The sequence below is a fragment of the Aedes aegypti genome, chromosome 2 (genome assembly GCF_002204515.2).
Source record: "Aedes aegypti strain LVP_AGWG chromosome 2, AaegL5.0 Primary Assembly, whole genome shotgun sequence".
In the NCBI taxonomy this organism is placed as follows: domain Eukaryota; kingdom Metazoa; phylum Arthropoda; class Insecta; order Diptera; family Culicidae; genus Aedes; species Aedes aegypti.
Window position 1 is genome coordinate 8,233,656 of NC_035108.1, and position 22,449 is coordinate 8,256,104.

General features: G+C 38.4%; 1 protein-coding gene across 1 annotated transcript in view; it reads right to left on the reverse strand.

Moving 5' to 3' along the window:
• LOC5579861 (scavenger receptor class B member 1) overlaps positions 1 to 22,449 on the reverse strand; it is a 214,426-nt gene that overhangs the window by 74,076 nt on the left and 117,901 nt on the right. Inside the window, exon 2 of the mRNA XM_001664272.3 lies at positions 14,955 to 15,286. Coding sequence (XP_001664322.3) covers positions 14,955 to 15,087 — 133 coding nt within the window. The 5' untranslated portion in view covers positions 15,088 to 15,286. The remainder of the gene's footprint in view (positions 1 to 14,954; positions 15,287 to 22,449) is intronic.

Genomic DNA, 22,449 nt, shown 5'->3' on the forward strand with positions numbered 1-22,449 from the left:
TAGTGATCGTGTTTGTAAGCGTTGCAAAAATGCTAAAATCTTATAAATCTTCAATATTTGCATAGAAATCCTCAAATACACTTGATTCCAACGAAAATAGCTTTGACATGAAGTGTCATACTAATTTTCTTTACTTTTGCACTCGTTTTGCTTAACTGATCAACAGAAATTTCGTTATTTCGTTTAGTATGTTGTGGGCTTAGAACTATCAAAGTTACGCGCATTATCAAAGTTACCCCGTTTTACGGTACAAATTATTCAAAAATAGTTTATCAAAGACACCAAACCTAGGATGGATTCCACAGTACTAGAGGTTTTGGTCATCAAAAACAGCGATCTGCCTCAGTGTGTGTCGGTTCCCATGGAGTATCGGAATATCTTCAAACGAGATGAAAAAAATGTGAAACAGAAAAGTTATCGTGAATTGAATACCCTTTGTGGTGAAAAACGAAGCTGCTAGTAGAGGGATTAAGTTCATATTTTTTACAGATATGGGAGCCAAATGACGTTCAAAATAAAAAAGGACTTGCTTCAGGATTTATATTTTAAATTGATCATGTCTCATGCTAAAATGTCTACTGTCTTTGTATAACTGCGATTCCGATTGCTGATAAACACTGAAGATTTTTTGGCTGTCTTTGCACTTGTGCGTTGATGAGTGCTATTTTTAGTGATCATCATCATCGATTATCACATGGATCTATATATCAGCCGGTAATCTAATCCTTACTGAACCTGTCAAAGTTTTGCCAACTTTTTGCTCAGGTTTTTTTGCGAGTCAGGACCAAATGATCGATTCGCCTGTCAGCCTTTAGTCACCTTGAACTCTCGATAAGACACTTCTTTCTACTATGCATCAAACTTTTCATAAATCTTGAATCCATTTTTTGTTTCCATTGATTTTTTTTATTCTTGTCACCACACAAGTTATAAATATAACATTTTGGAGACCTACCCGCGTGGAAGCTTCCATCCCATATTTAAACCCGAAACCCGTTTGCACTGGGTAAATGCTTTCTGCGCCGTGTGCTACTTGTTCATGTTGACCGTGAAAATGGCTGGTTGAACTTGTACGCCATCAAATCGGATTGCCAATTCCAAAAAATTACATCAGTCTGCTAGTGCCAAAAATTCGCCGCACAGAAGGATTGCTGGCTTGCTTCCCGGTTCTGGGAGCAAGTTTCAAGCGTAAGAAACAAAAAAAACGAACGAGTGTCTGTCGTTTCATTTACCTTGACTTGACTGCGTTAAGGTATCGACAAAGTCCGATCAAAAAATTCTGCAAGATGGAATTTTTATATGCGTACTTCCCTATTTAAAAATATGCTTATTGGCTGAGACTTCATCACGAGCAGTAGTGCGATTTAATCTTGACAACTAAAATCTAATTCAATTTTAGACCAGAAAATGTGTAATCTAATAGCAACAGTGGGTAAACGATTCTGGATGACGTGTATCCAGAAACATGTTTTTCAATTCATTCCTCAATCATAAAAAAGTTCCTCATCAACCAACAATTTTTATATCACAACGGAAAAATTTCCATATAAATCAAAACTGTCCACCGCCCTTCTCGCTACCCAGCCCTCTTCAGTCTGCAGCAGGTGTGGCAGCGTTGCGGTATATTCTGTGACTACCGTTGATGCCGCTCATTCAAACAGAGAAAAGGTTTAACCGCAAATTAATACGGTTCCTCCTCAGCAGGGCTGCATACATCACCGAGATAATTCTACGATGCGCGCGTAGTTGTTGCAGCGGCAGTAATTTTCCAGAGAATGGAAGTTTTTTATTTGCGAATCTTTTACAAGTGTAGGTTGTCGTCATCGGCAGTCCTAGTTTATGGAAGACTGAGACGAGTGAATACTCCGGCATAAATATCAAAAATATTCGGTGCTCTCTATAAATATACAACACAAATTGTAGTTTCAGATGGAAATTTGTTTTCTTTAATCAATCAGTTACGCTTATCTGGATTTTTTTTTTGTGCGGTGGTCGTTATATTTGATTAGAAAGCGAATGTTTGCAATTATGCAACACTGAATACCTATATTATTTTGGGTTTTGTGCAACGTGAGAACTTAATAATAATAATTACAGCACTACGAAAAAGTGATCTACCTGCGATACGGATAAGGCGGCATCCACAAATTACGTAACGCTCTAGGTGGAGGGGGGGAGTAGGCTCAAGCGTTACGACTCATACAAAAATTTAAAAAAAAATCATACAAAAAGCGTTACGAAGGGAGGGGAGGGGGTCAAAAATTTCCAACTTTTGCGTTACGTAATAAATGGACGCCGCCCAACGAACCGATACCAATACGGGATCATGACAAACAAAATATTGAAGAAAATTTGTTACTAAGTACCTCTAGAGGATGTGTTTCTAATCAGATTTTTCTCCACAAGAGCGCCCTTATTCGGTGGAACAGCTTGACCCCAACCTCCTAGCTGATAAGAATTCAGAGATCGAGAAGATTAAAGATTTCTATTACTAGCGCCACCTACATGGTGAATACCCAATCAGACTCTTCACCGCCAGAAAACTGAATATCTTTGCCAAAGACTCCAACCTCCTAGTTGATAACGATCTTGAGCAACAATACTGTTGCATATTGTTGCTGATTAGCTACGTCCAATGTGTCCAATAAGGTTTTATACTGCTATTCCAAATTTTATCAGCGTTGCCAGCGTATCGAATTAAAAGTTTTGATTTTTTACTCGTATTTACTTGGATCGATTCATCCCTACAATGGTGAATATTTGGGGAGGAATCCCAAAATAAATAATTCATTTAAGGAATGTTTCAAGAAATTTCTGTAATTTTTTTGAGAGAATTTCCTGGAGTATTCCCTAGGGAAATTTTTGAAACTGCCAACGATCTACAGAACTGTTATATACGTTGAACAATATAATTAACAGGTCAAGGTGATATATTTTTGCCTGTCTAGTGTTAGTAGTGACCAACACTACAACATGTTGCCGTTGACAGGCTAGACAGAAACTCCTCTGCGATGTAAAAATGAGGTGAGATCGAGGTCTTTCTGATGAATAAAAATTGAACTCAAAATTCATAACATAAATCGTCAAACGGTTCGATTGAGATCGGAATGCGATGATTTTTGTGGTACTCCTTCTCTCTTGCTTCTTTGTTCATTAGTGTGGGACAAAATTTCCAGTCCACTGTTTGGATTGCATTTAGGTCCCATACCAACTGTGCAAAATTTCAGCTTGATCGGAGAAACTATATTTTAGCGCCAGCCGTTCAAAGTTTGTATGAGATTTACTATGGGAAAACTTACTTTTGCAAATAAAAATCGCCAGAGGTCGCCCATTGATCCCTATAAAAGTTATTAACACAGACCTCGATAGGTATTTTTACGATGAAGAATATTGCCGAAGAACTCGAAACAATCCGACACTTGTGAAAAAAGTTATTATCTCAATTTTTCATATAATCGTGTCCCAGGCTAATGCTCATCCTTAATCACACTTCAAAACAACTCTTGAGTGACCTGTCCGAACAAAACAGGCCTCGCGGAATTGTGAAGGCACTCTTTTTCAATGGAATTTTCATCTGTTGTGTTTTGTTCCGCACCTTCCTCGCTCATTTTTCATTGCCTCTCTGCTTAGTATTTATTTCTCTCTCACAAAGAGGCAAAGACAGTAGACAGCTCTAGAGTATGATACAAACTCTGGTTATATTGAGGATAATTTTCAATGTGTATTATTAAGCCTGTTTATTTGAAACTTAAGATGGTGGTAGGTCATTTGGCATAATGCCGTATTACAAAATGTCGATTGGCATATTGGTAATTCGGCATAACGGTCGTTTCACATAATGGTCGTTGTGCATAAAAGTCATTATAATAATAATGAGTCTGGAATAAAATGGCATAATGAGTCTGAAATCAAACATTTCTTAAGGTGACAATCGTTTTATTTAATTTCTCTAAAATCCCACGGACGACACCAAGCTTATTTTGGAAATAATTGGTACCTCATGGTTTTTCAATAAATTAAGACATAAAATGACACACTGATTATCGATACTGGAGAAAATATTACTAACAGTTTATATTAACAAAGATTGACTGGACTTTGATGATGATAATTGGATTTCGGCTTTCAGTCACGAATCGAAACGTTGGCAATGATTTAAAATAATCAACGCTTAATTCATAACAGTATATAATTATCCACCCACAGATTGCCCTCTTTTCAAATACTATTTATTCTTTTGATTTGCGCTATCGAATTGAATTTTGGTTTTGAAATATTTAACACAAATGAACCATTCTTTAATTAATTAAAAATCAGTTCATGCCGAAACGTCAACAAGGCTAGATCGATTTGTTCATACGTATATTCGTTACTGAATAATTTCTCAAAATACAGTCCGAAAAATCAAAAACTCTGGGTAAACGTACCCCGGGCGTGTCGTCTAACGTCGCGAGTTCGGAATGTAGCCCCAATGGGGGACCGTGTTCCATAATGATTCGTAAAAATTACGATAAAAGTAAAGTCCGCATAACCTCAACGCAAACAGAGATTAGTACCATGGTTGATAATGATCTCTTGACCGCCAATGTCCAGCAAAGGCGTCGTCATAACTCGACTGACGAAAACAGTATGCGGCCTCGAAACCAGAGCAGCGATAGTGGTCACCAGTTTTCATCTCAACCGATAGCAGGCTGCAGCAATGCCAACAATGTTTTGATTGCGGTTCCAAACGTTCCGACAGAAAATCCTTTCGATACGCTCATGGACAATGAAGAGTTGCAAGAAAGAGTAACACCACAACAATCAGCATCGAAGATTCACTGCCCTCCAATTTTCGTGCAAAACGGTACTGTGAAGGACATCAATAAACTAATGTCCTCCCTAGAAGTAGGTGAGAAAAATTACGCACAGAAAATCATCAAAGGCGGCATTCGTCTTCACGTTAAAGAAAAGACGAAATTTACCGTTGTTGTTGCTGCCCTCAAATCGGAAAATGTTAAATTTTTCACCCACGGTACAAGCGACGAAGTTCCGATCAGAATAGTGCTAGGTGGTCTGCCGGTGCTCGATTTGGAGGAAGTGCGAGAAGAACTGAAGCAAGCAAATGTTCTCCCAGTAGAGGTCAAGTTACTGTACTCATCGAAAGATGAAGATTCAGCTCTGTACCTGCTCAAATTCCCGAAGGGTGCCGTGAAATTGAAGGAACTGCAAAAAATAAAAATGCTGTTCAATGTAGTTGTCAGTTGGCGCTTTTTCTCAAGGAGGATTGGAGAAGTTATCCAGTGTTATCGGTGTCAAAAGTTCGGCCACGGAATGCGCAACTGTAATATGGATGCAAAGTGTGTCAAATGTGGGGAACTGCATCTCACGAAGGACTGTACATTACCGCCTCGTAGAGCAACAGATGATCGATCAAAAATTCGTTGCGCCAATTGCAGCCAGAATCATACTTCTAGTTACAAAGGATGTCCAGCAAGGAAAAACCACATCCAGGAAAATGAAGAGAAGAAAAAGATGCAAAGCTCACGAAGAAAGGATGCACCTGCTTTGTCCCATGCCCCGGGAGGTCGCAGCTTTCGTTCCACGTTTGTTACTCCGAGTAAATCATTCGCTGACGCTATCAAAGATGGGTCTTCTGCTACTGTTGTTGCTGCTGCTGCTGTTGCTGTTGATGGTGCTGCTGGTGGTGGTGGTTATGCTGGTCCCGATCAATCGGAACTATTTTCGCTACACGAGTTTATGAATCTTGCTAGCGATTTATTCACTCGTCTCTCTTCGTGTAAAACGAAGGCACAGCAATTTCTCGCCTTGTCGGAATTGATGATCAAGTATGTGTACAATGGATAACACAACCAGCTTGAACATACTTAATTGGAACAGTCGTTCTATTCGTAATAAGGAAAGCGAATTCTTCAATCTACTGGACAACCAGAATATCGATATTGCAGTTGTGACAGAAACCTGGTTACGTCCAGATATCTCCATCTACCATCATGACTACACATGCACTCGTTTAGATCGTTCTTCATCGGAGGCAACCCGAGGAGGAGGCGTGGCGATATTTATTCGAAAAGGAATTAAATTCACCCAATCTGGTGGACTGAATACTAACGTCATCGAGGTTTTACAAGTAACCGTTCACACCGACGCTACTCCAATTCATCTAGTTGCTGCTTATTTCCCTGGATCATCCAACCTAAGTACGCTCAACAAATTCAAACGTGATCTTCGTACCATAACAGGGTTCTCTGAGCCATTTTTCGTAATTGGTGATTTTAATGCCAGACACCGGTACTGGAATTGCCAAAAAATGAACAAGGCGGGTGAAATACTTTTCCGGGAATACGAAACATCTGACTTCTTCATTCATTTCCCAGCTGGTTTTACTCGAATGGCTCCAAACGGTAGAAGTACGTCTACACTTGATCTAGTGCTGTCGGGAAATTCCATGGATATGTCAGTCCCAGAAACAATTCAAGATCTTTCATCGGATCATTTTCCAGTGATGTTCACTATCAATGCTGATACTCCCTTCAAAAATGAGTTCCGTCAGTACAGGAACTATAAACGCGCAAACTGGACCGTTTATGTGAACTCAGTCTCCAGAAGTCTGGATCTAACATCTGACGTCATAAATAACCTGGATACTGAAGACAAAATCGATACTGCCATTGAAACGCTTGTTACCACATTAGTTGAGGCTGAAAGAGTTTCGGTGCCAGTTGTCAACTGTAATCCTCAGAAGCGCGACCTTCCAGATCGGATCAAACTTCTGATTCGTTTGAGGAACGTACGAAGAAGGCAATATTGCCGAACTAGAGATCCCTTGCTGCGAACAATTGTTGAAAATCTCAATCTCCAAATCCGCAACGAAAGTGCCACCTACAAGTTTCGAAATTTTGGTACAACCATCCGTAATCTAACAAATGGTAGCAGCAAATTTTGGAAAATCAGCAAAAATCTCCGGAATAAAATCAAATACCAACCACCTCTTCGATGCGGAAACCGGCTCATGGTGTCTGACGCGGAAAAGGCGAATACATTAGCAGAGCACTTTGCAAACTCACACAACAACCAACTTCGCAGTGATCCAGAAACTACCTCAGAAGTACATCGGGCAATGGAGGATTTGGAAAGTCACGCTCTCCATAATATCGACGTTGCCACTTTCACTAAACCTAGCGAAATAAAAAAAATCATCCAGAGACTAAAAAGCAAAAAAGCACCAGGACAAGACGGGATTCGTAATGCTATGCTCAAGCGGCTTCCTCGAAAAGGTTTGGTTTATTTAACCAAAGTCTTCAATGCTTGCCTGAAACTCACGTACTTTCCTGAGAAGTGGAAGCATGCAAATGTTGTAGCCATTCCAAAAGCCAACAAAGACGTTACCCTTCCTACAAACTATCGTCCAATTAGTTTGCTGAGCAGCCTGAGTAAGATCTTAGAACGGCTAATTCTAAATCGCTTGAATCGCCACCTGGAAGCAAATCCTGTAGTTCCCAACGAACAATTCGGCTTCAAGAACGGTCATTCAACTAACCATCAACTCGCCAGAATCACGAGGCTTGTTAAACAAGGATTTTCGGCTAAAAAGTCATCTGGTATGATATTGCTAGATGTAGAAAAGGCTTACGACTCCGTTTGGCAGGAAGCGATAATTTTCAAACTCCAAAAAGCAAACTGCCCGCTATACCTGGTGAAGTTGATAAAGTCGTTCCTTTTGGGGAGGTCCTTTGCTGTATCTGTCAACGGTTGCACATCAGGTGTCCATCGTATTCCATGTGGAGTACCTCAAGGATCCGTCCTGAGTCCTACACTCTACAACATATTCACCAGTGATGTGCTGATAGTGGACGGCGTCACCTACGCATTTTTTGCCGACGACACTGCGTTTCTAGCGACTGATGATGACCCCGAAATTGTGACCTGTAAACTCCAACATGCCCAGAATAAATTACAGGAATTTCAACATAAATGGCGAATCAAAACCAATGCTACGAAATCTCAAGCAATATTTTTCACCAGAAGGCGATCACCGAGATTTCTACCAACAGCAGAAATAAACGTCAATGGATCGAACATCCCCTGGAAGGCGGAAGTAGAATATTTGGGCCTAACCCTAGATCAAAAACTATTGTTCGATAAGCACATAAATCGGGCCATCAACAAAGCCAACTGTTTATCTCGCTCCCTTTACTCATTGATAAATCGTCGATCACCACTCCAGATAGCCAACAAACTCCTTCTCTACAAATGTGTGTTTAGGCCTGTCCTCACATATGGCTGCCCAGTTTGGGGAAATTGTGCGCTGTCCCACCTACGACGGCTTCAAGTTAAACAGAACAAGCTTCTGAAAATGATGCTTGATTTAAGCCCTTGGTATTGTACAGAAGAGGTGCATGAAATAGCTGAAATTGAAACAATTTTCAGATTCGTAGAAAAAGCTGCAGAAAGATTCAGATTATCTTGCGAAATGTCTAATAATCCACTAATTGTTGCCATTTTTCCTTAAGCATAGCTGTGATACTATTAGATATAAGAATAGAATAAAATTGAATTCGAGGGTTTTTTTTTAATTTTTCCCTGTTAGTTGAATTTTGGAAATAATAATCGACCTCCTGAAATAGTTTTTGACATTACTCGCAGCTGTAAGTGACACAAATCTCTGCCAAAAAAAACGAATTTGTAACAACATTAGGTAGAATCGAATAAATAAATAATAATAATAATCTTAATTAATTAATTAGTAGACTCTTCATTATTAGCTTAGCTTAGCTTAGACTGACTACACATATCAATGGTTGCTATTCCGTGATTGACCGAAGTCAGTGAAAATGCACAAAGAATCAATTAGAAGTTCGGCTGGAATTGGCCATAATCTTCTTCAATGTGCATAATTCAGTGCCTCTATTTATACAGGGTCAATAACGGCGCCGGCCACGTCCTTGCAGTCAGGTGGGATTGGGGGAAGGAATGTTAGTGTGTAACCTTTGCTATTTGGAGACCGTGTTTGCCTCTGCATCTCCACAAAGGTTACTGGGAGGGATGTTTGCTAATGGGAAGAATCGTTGGGTCACAGGATTCACTTAGACCATGATAAATAATGATTTGTGAGATATATACATGCTTATTTGTAAATATAATATTTTCATTTGATATGAACAATTTCTATGTAGTGGAAAATTATGCCGACACTTGAGGTGACGAACCATTCAAAGTTTGTTGTACAAATACCTAAATGTAACATTCCTACAGCTGTCAGGACGAAAGCATGTGTTATTATATTTTACTTATTTGAAAAGAAACAAAAAACTTGATTGGTTGGAACATTATAGAACACTCTTATTCTTATGCCGACACTTACAGTGGCGAACCATCCAAAGTTTGTTGAATAAAGTGAACTTTTCGCAAGTCTACACTTGTAGTGTCGAACCATTCAAAGTTTTTTTTAATTACAAAAATAAAGGTAAAAAGGGGTGTTCTGAAAATAAAAAAAATGTGAAACATAAATAATTTATGAATCAGAGTTTGTGTCGACACTCACAGTGACGAACAATTCATAGTTTGTTGAAAATTCATATTTACGTCCCACAATTGTAATGATTAAATGTGCAGTCATACATATTTTATAGATTAGAAATAGTAGCATGAAACGAGCTCACCAATTGATCCTTTATCCTTCACTGTGCAGCCACAATCCACACTCAGCCTCACTCGTTTGCTCGGCTATATAAAAGCACTCAGAAAAAAAAGGCGTGTGACCCGAAAAGGAAAAAAAAACTCAAAAAACCCGAAAAGGAAAAAAAAAACTCAAGGTCAAAGGATCAAAAAGAACTAACCGATCACGCCACTTTTTCACTTACTAGACCGACGCGCGACATGTTTGATCCTGCCTTCGTCGCTCGCCCCCGTTGGAGCAAGCGTCAAGGTCGAAAGATCAAACAGAACTCTTAATTAATTAATTAATTAGTAGACTCTTTATTATGAGGAAATTCAGCCCGAGGCTGGTTCGTCCCCGAACCCTTCTCTCAAATAATGATTGTTTTCACAAAATATGATGTAAGAATAATTATAGTTAACACAATTCATAGTTAAAATTAAGCTTACCTTGTTTAACAGATAGGCTGTTTTCTGGAGCTAAATTGTTCCAATAATTGTTGGTTTCGAAGCTGGTATTGCTTTTCTTACTAAATACAGGCAACAAACGAAAAAAATAATCTGCCAAAGTTATAAGCAAAAAAATTCAATGGAGCAAAATCAATTGCTGCAATTACTCCGATGTTGCTAAATTCATTTTCTACTATTCTTCTGTTTTCTTGTATGTCTTATTTGACTCATTTATGTATTCGCTGTTTGAATTATTATTTCAAGCATTGCTGTTAAAATAAACATTGCTGTGAATCCTGCACTGTTTCGAGATATGCTCAAAAAATATTTATTACAATTACAAATTTTCCCTTCTGTACAAAATATGTTGTTCTTCTAATTTACACTTCTAAAATTAAAATTAATATTGGATCGTTCGAATATATACCTATAAAAATATGTTGTTTGTTTAAATTATGCAATGTGAAGATTTTTTGAGATTAAAGCTAAACATATTTTCAACAAAAATATTTGCCTCCATAATCAAAACTTTCAATATTTTGCTTATAAATTTTTCCTTATCAAGTTACGGCTTTTTCAAGTTATGCTTTTTAATAATCACTGAAACCCTGTGCATGAATATATCAGTCATACATAAATTTGCCTTAAATCAAACTGTTTTTTGTCAAAATGTGATGTTATAACAATTCTTAACAACTGCTGTTGATAATTTAATTAAAATCTCTAAACAGTATACCCTTTTTCAAATTAACTGTTACTAAGATTATTTTTTTCAACGTAACTATTACGATCTAAAATAGCGTGGAACGATTTTGAATCGATGTTCCGAAATCGATGATTTCATTACAATTAATCGATATTTTGAATCGATGTTTAGCGCACCAAAAATTTGATTACTCGATCCGACCAATGGATTACAACAAAATTGTAGCACATTTATATCAAGATGTGTTATAAGTAACAACTTTTCTTTCATTTTTGTTAGAAGCAACCCAACATGACGGAGGAAATTATAACATGATTTGAACAAAATCAGTTATAAAAAAATGAAAATAATTGCTTATAACTAATTTTGTTATAATTCAGATATGAAAAAAAAAACAAAATGAGTTATATTTTTGTTTGGTTTGAAACATAATGAGTTACATCTTGCGTAATATACAACATATTTCGTTTAGTGTGGAGGCAATACTGTTATAATTTTTGTTATTTTAACTACTAACCATCCAAAATTATAACAGATTTTGTTAGAAAAAAACGCGCCAACTGAAAGACGTTGAAATGTAATGCAAATGCATTTGGTCTGATTACACATTTTAGAAATTTCAATTTGCATTCGATTCTAATCGGATCAAAAACATCGATGCAAAAAATTCGATTAAATCGGTGAATCGATTCGACAGTTCAAATGTGAATCGATTCAATGACATCGATATTTTGGACAAATTTGCCCAACGCTAATCTAAAACCAACCTAAAGTGCGTTCGGCATTTGTTGTCATTGCACAATGGTCGGAAAAAAACGAAGTTAGGCCAAAACTAGTTTTATCGCTTTAATCGATGAAATATGTAATCTGAATATGTTATATAGCGTTTTTATTGTTTCAGAAAGGGTTATTCACATATCACGTAACATTGTTTAAAAAGTTTTTTTTTATTAGAAATGCAATCAAATTTGGCTGAAAGCACAAATTTTGTTTGTATTTTAACGAGTTTGATCAAAATATGTATGAAGAGTGGTTAAATATATTTTATATCAACTTTGTATGAAAAATATCGTCAAAATGTATGAAAATATTGAATAACTCAAATAGCTCTAACTTGCAAATCAGCAAATTTCTGCAAACAATTTAAACGTTTTTTTGTAAGATTTAAAGATGCATTTTAAAGTGCAATATTCGAAATGGCGGCGACATGACGCGACAAGAGTTGTTTTTCATGTTCAAAATGCATCAAATTACCAAAGTGTAATATTGAACGGTATAAAAACTTCAACCAAATATTTTTTTCCATCCTCACGCTCGATAAAAGTGTTGAACCATAAGTTTTCAGATAGAGTGTAACTTTGGGAAAATATTGCATTCCTTAAATATGAATTTCGTACTTTATTTTATTGTTACATTTTTCAATTTTTTGATTTCAGTCAGTTTGACGTCAAATTTTAGTTCAATTTCAATTAAGAATCATAATAATATAATACATGAGGTATATTTTAAAATGATAAAAATCATAAAAATCTCAAAGATGTGTTTTGGTAGTTTTGGCCGCCCCTTTATATGGAGCTTGACCATAGACCAACCCAGTTGCCTGCGTAGTAGTGCAATATTGACAAAAAATTTTTTGTTTGCTGTAAGAATTGTCACAACATTGCTTTTGTTTGCTGTGAGAATCCAAATATAAACAAAATTGCTGCAAAACAACCACTTCCTTTTTGGCCTGCCGTTGACCGAAAGTTCAATAACGTCAAACAAACATCGATACGTTTTCATTCTGAGGAAATCGACTTGTGTAAGATTGATTGTGCGTTAATGTTCGTGGCAGTTTGCTTGGGGACCTCTATTGTGCATTGTATTGTCCTCTGAGTTCGGTGGTGTCAAACTCGGTAAAAAGCTTCGAAAAATGACAGAATCCAAGAAAAAAGAAATCAAACAGTGCCACAGGTGCAGAAAAAATCTCCAAATACACTGCGGAACACGTTTTCGTCTCAAGTGCCAAAATACCGCTCATTGCCGTTTTCATAAATATCATGGCACGTCTAGTTTTCGAGATATTGACTGTTGAAAATGCAAAATTTGACTCTTTCAGCCAACTTGCATGCAAGTTTGCCAGCTTGTACGGCAATTTATTTGTTTAATTTGTCACAGAATTCAAAACTTCATGTGTCAAACATTAATTATCAACAAAGTTCATAATATTTTCGATGGCAAAATGTTATTTTTTGGTGGTTCAGAAATTCTTTTATTAATATTATTATATTTTGCCATATAAGGCGGCGACCATTTATTACCTAAGGCTAAAATTAAAAATTTTCGACCCCCTTCCCTTCCCTTCCGTAACGCTTGAGCCTACTCCCTTCCTACCCTTAGAGCGTTACGTAATTTGTGGACGACGCCTAAGAGAAACGAAGAATTTTATATGAAGACAGCAAGCATGTGGAAAAAATCGATTTAAACTAAATTTTATCGTGGAATTTCAACTAAATTGTATCTAAATTGAAAATTCAAGCTCTATTTAGCATGTTTGGTAGATTATATCACAAAAAAGTTTGATAAATCATACTTCAAATTTCATGTAAACATCAATAAAATCAGTGTTCTATGCAACTTTGGCGACCTGTAGCAAAAAAATGTGACGTGAGGGAACATTTCTGAGTACGGCATCAGATTCAGCGACCCAAAATCTACTAGAGACTCATAATTTGATCCTTGAGACACGTAAAAATGTATTTTTTTGTTACGCTGTGATATCTATGATATATTATGCCAATGCCATATGACCTTATGTCAAACGGGCTTATACAAAACGGGATAAAATCACTGAAGTAATAGCCGTACAGTTTAGGTCGAAATACGAATACAAACTATAGTTGGAATAAATCTATATGGTATTAACTTTTGTCAAACTTATTCAATCATTTTCGATTTGAAAAATATATGCCATTACACGCTCAAAAAAGAGATCTGGAAAACGTGAACTGTCAAAATACACCATGAACTACCATCATATTTACATGAACGTTCTCGGAACTAGGCAACGCGTGCACATAAACATGATCTAGTTCACGGTGTATTTTTGCTCGTTGACGAGTTCACGTCTGCTGTTCACGGATACGAGAACGGATTTTTTTCTGTGTAATTAACGATAATTCGTAATGTAGATTTTATGCAAAAAATATTGCAATTTTAGGGATAACTTTCCGTTCTACGGTTGAATAGAAAGCTACCGCAGCAATCATATTACTGATTTGCACAAAGCATCATCGATCGGCTGCGATGATATCTTGGAAACCACGCTAATGATTGTTGTTTTCTGCTGTTTTCAAAGCTTTGCAGTCTACTAGCACACTTCGATTAGATGGCTCCGTTCAATGATACAATGATTTACAAGCCTGCGGTAGAACTTTGACAGCTGCGGTAGAGCTTGGCGGCTACCGCAGAATGGAAAATTTTCGAAAGAACCGTAATAACGGTGCCAAAATCGGTCTTGCGCCCATTATCGTATAATGAATAGGTCGAATGTGTGGGTGTTGGTTTTCAAAAATAGCGGTTAACAAGAATCAAAATTACTGCTGTTAAATTTTGGAAAGAGAATCGCCACAATCAGATAAGCCCTTCCAGGTGTAACTGATATCAGCACTGTTTCATTAACTGCAAAAGCAGCATTTTTTCCCACACCATGATAAGAACGCGAAAAAGGAAAATGCACTTGATGAGTAGCAGTTACTTTGCGGGTAACCGTACTGGACTACGCCCTACCATGCACCTGTTGAGAGCAACCTCTCGTTTCTATGATTAAGAAATTGAACGATATATAACAGGTACTACCAACCTGTTCTCCGGGAGATCATTTTCAATGAGTACTCAATGGTAGTCAGGACAGTGCCGGTGGTCGTAAATCAGAAAATGATTTACACATCAAGTGGCCACACGGGTTGACCTGACGTTGATGTAATTGAGGCGAATATTGTCCGTTTTTTTCCACCGGGATTGATGGGACTGACATTTTTGGAGTGACAATGTGGGTTTTTCGAATTAGTTTGTTAATTTTTTCGTAAGAGGCGTTTGCGATCCTTGACTTTTTCTGTCATCTATGCTGATTTATGGTAATTTGCGGAAGGTAGGTACTCACTGTTGTTGAATTTCGCTCCCTGCGATATAAGCATCGATAGCGGCGTAGCGCCACTTGGGCCACGTGGTGGCAGGCCGAACAGCTGATTACTGGCATTTTGTCCTACTTTGAAATAGTTTTTGTGCAATCCCATCCCGTGGAATGGTGGCCTGAGAGCTTCGCGTCGGAGGGGGTTCGTCAGTGGTCCTAGAGGGTCCTAGTCTTGGGCGCCGATGTCTCTGGCGGGTCGAAGTCCTTGTCGCCGTCGTCGTCCTGGTCGGCCTCGAGAGCCGAAACGGAATTCGTGGTTGACTCTGTTTGATGGGCAGATTGTATTCCCTTGATGTAATAATCTGAAAATAGACAAAAATAAGGTGTAAATTAATTCATGAAGAATGTATGGGACATCCGCGTTCGTGACATTGAATATTAATCAACGAGTAATAACATAAACAATCAGAGCCGGATATACACATGTGAGTGCCCGGGGGTCATAGTATTGTGGGGGCCTTTTTCTAAGAAGGACCGCTCGAATTCAAAACAACAAAATGACAATTTAGATTTAATGCCAAAAACATGGTTGAAAGTCATTTTCAATATTTTGGAGTCAACTAAATTCCTTTTATGAAAATATGAAGATATTTTTCTGTATTCTATTTTGGTGCAACTCTTGTCTATTATTTTAATCGCTTAAAAATTGTTCAACTTTTGGAATTATCTAGATTTTTCAAATATTTTGTTGTGATTCACAGAAGTTGATACAACTTCTTAAAAGTTCAGCCATGATTTGTGGGGCCATGACCCCTTCGTCCGACCAACCTACTCCTACCTTGTAAATACGATCCTGTTTACAACCTATGAGTCAAAAATCAAACGACCATCCCCTCGATGTCGTTGACTTTTTATTTTGGCCGCGACCCTGAAAATACGCACGAAATCAGTTACAAAGGTTGGATGACTGATCAAAGCCATGCAGCATCTTCCACATCTTTCTCTCTGATCACCAGTTGTGGTTGAGCCGCGTGGAATCACGTTCCACCGATATCATGCGGTTGACTCAGCCATCCGTCCGGATAAATTCACGTAATAAACCGGTACAAACATTGGGTGAACTTGGGTTCGGATAGTTTACCAAACCTGAACGGCGGCGTCGTGACGGAGGAAAAGAGCTGACCTTGTGTCTGCCAGCGCGAGGGAGATGCCCAGGCGTGTAGGGTAGGTACGTATATTTATAGCGCCGAAGACGTCGGGTAAGGTGTGCGAAGGTGCGAACCATCCGCGTCCATAACTGGGCAATAAACGAAATGTTTGCGAGGCGTATATACAGCAATGACCCATGGGATTGAAGAGGCGTGCGAAAGTGAAGTGTCAACCGAACGCTGCTCGGGTTGTCAAGAGCGGAGCAAATTAATTAAACCGTGGAAGAAGTCGTTGGGTGTTGCTGTCAGTTTAAGATGTGTTTATGGTTTGTTTTACAAATGTTTTCTTGGGAATAATCAGTTGTCATTGTTTGTTGATTTGATATGGTTGTAATTGATTATTGATAAATCGTATTGAAACATGAACAAAGTAAATTTATCGTTTTTGTTAAAGAGCTTCAGATTTTTTATTTTGTGAATTTCATTTGTTTACGTCTAGTGTGAATTGAATTTATTTCGTATTCACGTCATTGGTAATAGCTACAGCGGAACAACCTCACGGGATCAAGTTTCAGAATCACCGTTTCAAATTTTATAGGGCCGAAAAAAATAGATATTTTACTTTTGTACGTTTGGGCTCCGGCCTAAATAATATGATAATAAATTTTCGAGCTGTTTAGTGGCATACATTTGAATAAATGAAAATTGAATTTAATAATATACCATTCCACTCCACTAGGGTTTGACAAATTTGACAGATCCGCTTATTTCGACTTCAACGAACCGCAAGGCCGTCTTCAGTGTCGGGTACTAGACTCGTATTGAAGAAATGCATCGTAATCACACGTTATATACTTGAACTAGGTATAAAGTCAAAACATCAAAGAGGGAAGGGAATTGGTTCACAGTATAATACTAAACTCAATTTACATTTATTTACTAAATTATGTATTTAGAAATAAATTTTCATTAACTCATATTCGTTTTGTGTACACTCTACATATATAAGCCACAGCTGTGGATCAGTGTTGATCATACTTTCGACGTACTAGAAGGATCCTCTACAATTCAGTTACAATGTTTCCCTTTCTTCAATTTACACGGTCTTATTTATTTGCATTTCATCGATTCAGTATGTTATATTTTGTCGTACAGAACCTCCAACCTTAACCATCGCGCGCTGTTTACAAGGCTCGGCACATAGTTGACACCCGTGTGATAAGTACCATACAAGAGCTGCCTTCCTAAGGCCCTGTCATGCCGGCACCGCTATGGCTTAATTCTTTCTTTTTACATTCCTCCACTTCACACGGCATCCCTCTTTGCATTTCTCCTCCGCAACCTTCTTGAATCTGTGGACCGTTCGTTGTTCGGTCCACGGGTAGTGAACCAGTCAGTCAGTCAGTCAGTGACATACCACAAGTCGAGATAAATTGGCAAAGGTCAGGCGGCCGGGCTCAGAAATTGATACGATAAGACACCACTTGGAAGGTATGTGAATCGTCAACAGACACGAGAAAAAGAATGCATGAGCGGGACAGACCGGTTCAGAATACAGGGCAAAATTTTGGCAAATTTGTTTAATACTTTTTCACCCCTGGATATTACTCAGAAATGTACTATTTTGTTTGATGACACGTCTCCATACTAGTCTAGTATTGCTTGTGCTAAGTTGCCGTCCAAGAGTTGGTCTGAAGCTCACTCCAGCACTAATGAACCCCACAGACGCTCAGACGGTTTGACCAACATTGACTCCGCCCTCCAGGTTGATGCTCATGTTGGTGCTATGTTTGACCGTGTGTGATGCTGCTTGACGAACCAATTTGACAGTTTGTGAAACGGATTTGACGGTTGACGCCGTTTGGCCGACCGATTGCCAAAATCAAACGAGTTTGATTTTGCTCAAACCACCGGTGGGCGGAGCCAAATGTTTGACGAACCGATAGTACCGTCTGTAGGGATGTTGCACGAACATCGACGTCATCATGTCAAATTGAAGCTTCGACGTCCCATGAACTATCGATGCAGATGGGTGGAAAGTCAAAATGCGTGAATTTACGCAGCGTCGGTGCCATAGTGATTCATCAAATGCGCTCTCTTGAGTTGTTTCTATATAGATAGTGAAATATCGTTTCCAACTATCTCTAACCGTTTTCTTTAGCAAATTCATCAAGCATTCTTTAATTATTCCTGAACCAATTTCTCCAGAAATATCTTCAAATAATCCATCAGCAGTTTTACCTGTGATTCAAAAAAATCCATCCATGACTTGTATTTGGATTTGTACTACAAGGATTCCATCAAGAATTTTACCAGGAATTTCTCCAGGTAATTCTCTTGTAATATCTTTAGGAATTCTACCAAAACTCCTTCATGATTCCACCAGTTGAACTTTCGGCAGGAATTTATAAAGGAATTCTTACAGAAATTTCTTGTTATCACTAGACAAAATCTTGATTGGATTTCTGGAGGAACTCAAATCAAGATTTTGTCTAGTGATAACAAGAAATTTCGGTAAGAATTCCTTTATAAATTCCTACCGAAAGTTCAACTGAAATTCCTCATGAGATTCTATCAGGAGTTCCTACAAATATTCCATCAGTGATTCCTCTGAGAATGAGGAGTTCTTCTTCTTCTTGGCGTTACGTCTTCACTGGGACAGAGCCTGCTTCTCAACTTCGTATATCGTGTAGCAGGTACGATGCCTATGCCCAGGGAAGTCAAGGAAATTTCCATTACGGAAAGATCCTGGACCGACCGGAAATTTAACCCAGAAACCTTCAGCATGGTTTTGCTTTGTGGCCGCGGACTCTGACCACTCGGCTAAGGAAGGCCTGTAGAATCAGGAGTTATTTTAGGGAATTAAACACAATTTCATCCAGGCATTCCATCAGGTGAACTTCTAAAGATTCAATTATAAATTTCACGAAGGTTTCATTTGGCAGTTCCTTCAGGGTTTTTATCAGGACTAGCTCTAGGGATTCTAGTTCCTCTAGGAATACCATCAAGAATTCTTCTGGGGGTATCATCAGGTGTTCGGCTAGGGATTCCATCAGGAATTCTTTCAGGGATTCCATCTGAAATTCCTCCAGAGATTCGATCAGGAATTCTTTCAGGGATTGCACCTAGAACTCAACTAGGGATTTCATCAGAAGTTTCTCCAGGGATTCTATCAGGAGATATTTCAGAGACTCCACCAGGAATTCCTCCATGGACTCTGTCCGTCGTTGCTCTAGTTCTAGGAGTTCTTCTCGGGATTTCAACAGGACTTCCTTCAATGATTCCATACAGAGTTCCTTCAAGAATATCTTTACAAATTCTTCCAAGGATTCCTTCAGGAGTTCCCGCAGGGTTTTCATCAGGGGCTCCTGTATCTATATTATCTGTATTTATGTATCTGCATCTGGATTCTATCGGGAGTACCTTTAGGGCTTTCATCAGAGTTCTTCTGGAGATTTCATCAGGAGTTCTTCCAGGGATTCCATCAAGAGTTCCTTCTGAGATTTCACCCAGATTTTTTCAAGAGATTAAATCAAATGTTCTTGAGGAATTCCATCAATGTTTCTTCTAGAAATATTATGAGTAGTTCCTCTAGGGATTCTATCTGGAATTCTATCTGGAAACTTATCAGGAATTCTACCAGGGATTTTATCAGGAGTTCCTAAAGGGATTCCATCAGAAGTCCCTCCAATGATTAGGAGTTCCTTCAAGAATATCTATAGATAGGAGTTCTTCCAAGGTTTCCATCAGGAGTTCCTCCAAGGATTCCATCAGGAGTTCCTATAGGGATACTATCAGGAATACCTTTTTTTTAAAGACACTACATGTTAATGCTTCCAGTGGGCTATTTGCCCTTTGAAGGAAGCACCACACTAGACAACGGACTAGCATGCAACGCCCAGTGGCACAGTCAGAAAACATTCCTCTAGAAAAGTTTTCGGCCTGAGGCGGGAATCGAACCCACGCTCCTTAGCACGATGCGGCCAAATGCCTCGGTGACACTAATCGCACGGCTACGAAGCCACCTTTAGGGCTTCCATCAGATTTCTTCTGGGGACTGCATCAGGAGTTCCTCCAGAGTTCTTTCAGAGATTCCACTTGAATTGCCTCCAAAGATTCAATCAGGATTTCCTCCAGAGATTTTATCAGGAATTCCTTGAGGAATTCCACCAGGACTCCTTCTAGGAATATCATAAGGAATTCTTCTAGATTCTTACAGGAGTTTCATCAGAAATTTCTCCAGGGATTCCATCAGGAATTCCTTCAGCGATTGCAACTGGAACTTCTCCAGGGATTCCATCAGGAATATATCTAGCAATTCCATTAGAAGTTTCTCCAGCAATTCCATCAGCAGTTCCTTCAAAGATTCCACCTTGAATTCTTCCAGAGATTCTATCAGTGGTTCCTCTAGGGATTCCATCACTAGTTAATCTACGAATTTCATCAGAAATTCCTCCATCAGGAGCTCCTTCAACAATATATTTAGGATTTCCTCCAAGGAATTCCTCCAGGGTTTCTTCTGAGATTTCACCCGGAATTTCTCAAGAGATTCTTTCAGGAGTTCCTCTATAGATTCTATCAGGAGTTCCTTGAGGAAACTTATCAGGAATTCCTCCAGAAATTTCATGTGGAGTTCATCTAGAGATTTCATCGGGACTCCTGATTCTATCAGTTCCTCTTACAATATCTTTATATTCCTCCCAGTGGCGATTCCCTAACCTCAAATCTACCTGTCCCACGAATATAAAATCTTGAATTTCAGCAACAAATTTGCATGCAATGAGCAGAGATTTGTTAGAAAGGGCTTTGATTACTTTTTGATTTATATTCTAAATTTGTCGAAATAGTCATTTTTAGAATCATAAAACAGGTAGAAAATTAGGTTACGATTCACCACTGATTCCTCCAAGGATTCCATCAAGAGTTCCTCTAGGGAATCTATCAGGAATTCCAATACGGATTCTGTTAGGAGTACCTTTAGGGCTACCATTAGAGTTCTTCTGAGGATTTCATCACGAGTTCCTCCAGGAATTCCGTCAAGAGTTCCTTCAGAGATTCCAGCTAACATTTCTTCCGAGATTATTTTAGCCTAGTATTAGTATAGTATTAAGAGTTCCTCCAGAGTTTATATCAAGAGGTCACCTACGAATTCCATCATGAGCACTTCCACAGTTATTAACTGAGAGCTTTCTTTGCCAAAGTTGCCATTTTCACATTCGTATATCGTGTGGCAAGTACGATGATACTCTATGCCCAGGGAAGTCAAGGAAATTTCCTTTACGAAAAGATCCATGACTGAACGGGAATCGAACCCAGACACCTTCAGCATGGCGTTGCTTTGTAGCCGTGGATTCTAACCACTCAGATGGGATGCCTCCCAAGATTCTTCAAGGAATAAATATCTCCAAGGATACTCAAGGGTTATCAGGAATTACTCCTGAAATTTTTCCGGAAATGTCTCAGAATTTTTTCACCGGAATAACTCTACAGATTCCATCGGGAATTTCTCAAGGAATTTCTCACAAAATATCTTCAGAGATTCTTGGGGGTTTTCAGAAATTATTTCAGCAATTTAAGCACAAATGTCTTATCAAGATTTCACAAGTAATTAGGGAATCCATCAGTATATCCTCAAGTGACTCTATGAGGAATTCTTCCTAGGATTCAAAACAGGAATTCCTTCAGCGATTCCTCTGAGAATTCGTTCATTGAATCCACCAGGAATTGCTTCAAAAATTTCGCTAGGATTTCCTCTAGGCATTCCAACTAAAAACCCTGCAGGAATTTCTCTAAGGATTCCACCAGAGGTTCATCCATGGATTGGATCCGAAATACGCCCAGGTAATTCTCTATGATTTCCATCAGGAAAATCTTCAAGCAATGAGCTGACCTTCTCATAGGGGTTCCACTAAAAATTCTTTCAGAAGCTTCACCAATATTTTTCCGGTGATTTCACCGGAAATTCAAGAAAATCTTCTAAAAGTTCTTCCAAAACATTCTGGAAAAAATCTTTCGGTTCCTTCAGAGATTTCACCAGTATTTTCTTCCGGAATGGTGTTTCGCTAGAAATTCTTTACCAGAAAAATCTAATACAGCTTCGCCATAAGTTCTACCAGAAAATACTTCAATGATTCGACTAGGATTTTCCTTCTTCGAATTTTTCTGGATTATCAGAAGTTCCTCCAGGGTATTAATAAAAAAACGCAAGTTCAAATGACTTTTTTTTTCTGGAAAACCGCGAGAGAATCGACCAGCAATTCCACGAAGGGTTGAACTTCATGTTGAATCCCTTGAAGGATTTTTTGGAAAATTTCTGGAAAAAATCATGGAATAATTTATACTGAAATCATTGGAGGAATCACAAAAAAAAAAAACAC